General features: G+C 32.5%; 1 protein-coding gene across 10 annotated transcripts in view; it reads left to right on the top strand.

The window, feature by feature from the left end:
• LOC122634751 (myelin regulatory factor-like protein) overlaps positions 1–4,292 on the top strand; it is a 34,633-nt gene that overhangs the window by 25,413 nt on the left and 4,928 nt on the right. For 5 of the 10 annotated variants that reach the window (XM_043824015.1, XM_043824020.1, XM_043824011.1 and 2 more), the window contains exons 3-8: positions 2,102–2,317; positions 2,464–2,555; positions 2,683–2,996; positions 3,100–3,375; positions 3,463–3,641; positions 3,961–4,177. In XM_043824015.1, the coding sequence (XP_043679950.1) occupies positions 2,102–2,317; positions 2,464–2,555; positions 2,683–2,996; positions 3,100–3,375; positions 3,463–3,641; positions 3,961–4,177 (1,294 nt within the window). The remainder of the gene's footprint in view (positions 1–2,101; positions 2,318–2,463; positions 2,556–2,682; positions 2,997–3,099; positions 3,376–3,462; positions 3,642–3,960; positions 4,178–4,292) is intronic. The other 5 variants (XM_043824016.1, XM_043824013.1, XM_043824018.1 and 2 more) reach the window with 3 other exon arrangements.

Raw genomic sequence — 4,292 nt, 5'->3', positions numbered from 1 at the left:
TGTTTTTTTTTTTTTTTTTTTTGTAATTGTACAATATTATTCACTTTAAACGAGCTTCATTCTAAGAATAATCAATTTATAATCGTATTACAAATTTGTGATAATATAATAAAAAGTATGTGTCATATTAAATTTATGATATATTTATTAAAAAAAAAAAAAAAAAAAAGAAAGAAAGAAAGAAACAAAAAATAACAACTCGCTAAATTTTCAAATGGCCTTATTACATACATTTGCCCTGCTTTATATCGATTTCTTTCGCAAGTAGCGTGTATTAAAAAAAAAAAAAAAATAAATAAATAAATAAATAAAACATAAAAGAAAAAAGAAAGAAAGGAGTACAAGAAATTTTTGATTGAAAGGAAGAAACAAAGAAGAAGGAAGCGACGGTAAAGAGAAAGATGTGTCAACATTAGCAACAATTGTCAATAATAATTGATATCACTCAATGACGAAAAATTCAAATACAATATTCTCTTATTATTCGAAGTAACGAGCACGCGTTTCCTGTCGTCGACATACGCGTATCACGTTAAATCTCTAAATTGAACGGTCTCGACACGATCCATACGATCATATATATATATACCACCGCTGTTCCATAGCACGTGCCACAATTTATCATCAAATGTTAGATATCGCAGATAGATCCAGAAAGATCGAAGGGACGCTCGAAGATCTATGAAACATCAAAATTATTTTTTTCTTCCTTTCTTTCTTTTCTTTCGGTTTTTTTTTTTTTTTTTTTTTTTCTTATTTTTTCTTCCTCTTTGCTTTCATCTTCTCTTCTTTTTTCTTTTTTGTAAATATTTCTTGTCTAGTAAATACGCTCGACATCGAGCGAAATAAATTCGAATTCGTATGCTATGGATAAGGATAGAGAGCATTGCGGATTGTGGCTCGTTTGTTAACGTATAAACTCTTCTACAGACAGATACATTTATATCGAGCAGACAGATATCGTGTAGTAACGATGGCAGAGAGGTGTAATGATATAATGACAGTGACAGACTGGATGGAATTGATGGAATCACTGCATGCTGAGTTAGGCTTGGTAATCCACTGTGTGTTGTGTGCTTCTAACATTATAAAAGCTTCCAACAATGTCCGCTACGTCCGATACAATATATAATGTTACTTTCAAAGATATTCTATAAAAATATTTAGAGAAAAAAGAAAAGAAAGTGGTGTTAATAAATTTTAGTAAGTTTTAAAAGTAAATCAAAGTATATATGTAGCATTGAAAAAAGATAATTCATATATGAATAGTTATATGTTGATAATTTAGTAAAACATTATAATAAAAAGGAACGTTTTTAATGCAAGTGCAATTAAAATGCAAGAAAATTTCAAGGATTCTATTTCAAGGACTATGATTAATCTTATAAAAGACTACTACGAGAATTGTATAAAATAAAGGAAAAGTAAATAAATAAAAAGGAGAAAGTCAAAAGGATATTATGACTTTAATAAGAATAAAATCGAGTATAAAGTAAGCTTTAAATTGTACGTGTTTTATAATTACAAATTAAAAAAAAGAAAAGAAAACGAACCCAAATCGTGAGCTTCGCTCGAATGTCAACCGGTATTTCGCCTTGTAATGAGGCGAACGATAACGATATCTCGTGTTTTATAAATTCTGCATGCCCATTGCACCGTTCACGTACATATACCAACATGTATACATATCGCATTTAATTTATGAAAACCGCAGGGTAAATTATTCCTTCCGTTTTAACTAGACTCTCTAATTACATTATCATGTAAAGTAGATTTTTTAAAAAATCTAAAGAAGTCAATAAGAATGGAGTAGAATAATGGACGTATTTATATATATATATATATATATATATATATATATATATGTATATATACATATACACATATGTATGTATTCATAATAGTACTAATAATAGTTTTGTTTATCTAAAAAATAATAAAAATAATACCAACCTTTCATCGTTTATTATATTGAAATATTTTCCTACTAAGTACATACTACGTATATACATATATACGTAGTATATATTTAGTAATGTTTTGTTTATCTAAAAAATAATAAAAATAATACCAACTTCTTGTTGTTGTTTATTGTATTCAGATATTTCGCGGACACTCTCGCAGCAGAAGAAAACGGGAGTGGAACGACGAGTCATGGCGATCGAGTTGAAGCAACGGGTAGTCAGCAAACACCACAACGTTTACCTTCACCGATCGCTCACAATCATGCTGTGTCGAACGCATGTTCTTCTGGTACCACCACTACCACCGTCCCAACCGGTACCGCCTACAAAGATCCACAATCGTACGTTCATCCGTAAGTCTGCAAGAACTTTGATTTTGCTTCAATTTCTTCAATTACATTAACCACCCTTCATCGTATATGTTTTTTTTTAATTTGTTATTTTTTATTCTCTCTTTATTTTTTTTTATTTATTTATTTTTTTTTATGGTATACGTTAGACATCCGTTGCCAGAAAGTCCACCGGACAGTGGAAGCGAGCCACCATATTCTCCACCTGGACACCATGATCCCCAACACGTTCACTCGCCACGTAAGACGATTATCTGTAAATTTTTTTCCATTTAATAATAATAATAATAATAATAATATAATAATAATTATTATTATTATCGTTATTGTTAAGAGACGTTTTTATATCAAAGCTTATCGCACTTCAGATCAAAAGGCGGCTTTACAAGAAATACTTTTACATCACCAAGGTAGTACATCCAATTATCCAGGCAATTTGTTACCATCCTCACCAAGAACATTGGCCACGTCTACCGACCCCTTATTGTTGACACATCCGGTCTTAACTCCTCATCTTACGTCAGGAACGACGAATTTGTCGACGCAACAACAAATTGCACCAACCTTAGTACCGTTGTCGCACGAACATGGTAACGATGGTATTAACACGTTATACTCGTCTCTTCAGTCAGCACCTAAAAAGAGAAAACTTAGTCAGGATGGGCTTATTCATGTCAAACAGGTAAATTCCCATCTCATAGTATCCCTTATACGTATGTGTGCGTGCTTGTGCGTGTTTCTACGTTTCCATTTTTCTTCAATTACATTTTGTACTCTTCGTATGGTCTTCGCATAAGGAACCGGAACTGGGAACAGTGGAACATAGTTGCAGCAGTAGCAGTGCTGTTCTCGATGGCGATGAAGTTGCTGACAGTAATTACATTGATCCGAGTTATCAATGTATACGATTTCATCCCTTTCAACAAACTTCTTGGCACGTACTTTGCGATCATAATCTTAAAGAACTTCCTGTACCGCATTACAGAGTCGATGCGGATAAGGGATTTAATTTCAGTAATTCCGACGATGCTTTTGTTTGCCAAAAGAAGAATCATTTTCAAGTAAGAATATAGAATATTGAAATATTTCTCTATATTCGTTGACCGTGCTCGACTCGAGCTCTTGTTTCTTTATTTATTTCATTTTAGATCACTTGTCATGCACAACTACAAGGCGAAGCTGTATTCGTTCGAACCGGTGAAGGGCTGAAAAAGATAAATAGCTTTCAATTACATTTTTATGGCGTTAAAGTCGAATCGCCGACCCAAACTATCAGAGTAGAACAAAGTCAAAGCGACAGAAGTAAGAAACCCTTTCATCCTGTTACGTGAGTATAATAAATTAAATTAAATCAATTACGAAATAATACGAGTCGTGCGTTCGAGCATCGAGAATATTTTTTTTCATTTTTATTCGGAGAAACTATAACGATCGGATCAGAAAGATGAAACTACTGTCTCGTTTCTCGGCGGAGTCATGTCTGCGTACGGATAAATATTTGTAACGAGTAATTTTTTTCAAGGAAAAGAAAAGAAAAAAAAAAAAAAAGGGAGAAAAAAGCTTAGCTACTCGAATGCACCTCTCGTACGTCTAACGTAATGTGTTCTTTTTTATAAATTGCATTTTTCTATATTACACTAAAATAGCGTTGTTTCCAGGGTGGATTTAGGCGGCGAACGTGTTACGAAAGTAACAGTCGGCCGCTTACATTTTAGTGAAACAACGAGTAATAATATGCGTAAAAAGGGAAAACCAAATCCAGATCAAAGATATTTTCATTTGGTCGTTGGTCTTCATGCTCATACAGCGGACCAAGCCAGTTATCAAGTCGTTGCACACGCTTCGGAAAGAATAATCGTCAGGGTAAGATTCATTATTTTTAACAGAATCATTATTCGTAAGTCTTTTCCATTCTTTTTCTCTTCTTTCTTTCTTTCTTTCTTTCTTTCTGTTTTATTATTTCTTTTTTTTTTTTTTT

Source organism: Vespula pensylvanica, chromosome 15 (assembly GCF_014466175.1).
Source record: "Vespula pensylvanica isolate Volc-1 chromosome 15, ASM1446617v1, whole genome shotgun sequence".
NCBI lineage: Eukaryota > Metazoa > Arthropoda > Insecta > Hymenoptera > Vespidae > Vespula > Vespula pensylvanica.
This window is presented reverse-complemented; position numbering and strand designations above follow the sequence as displayed.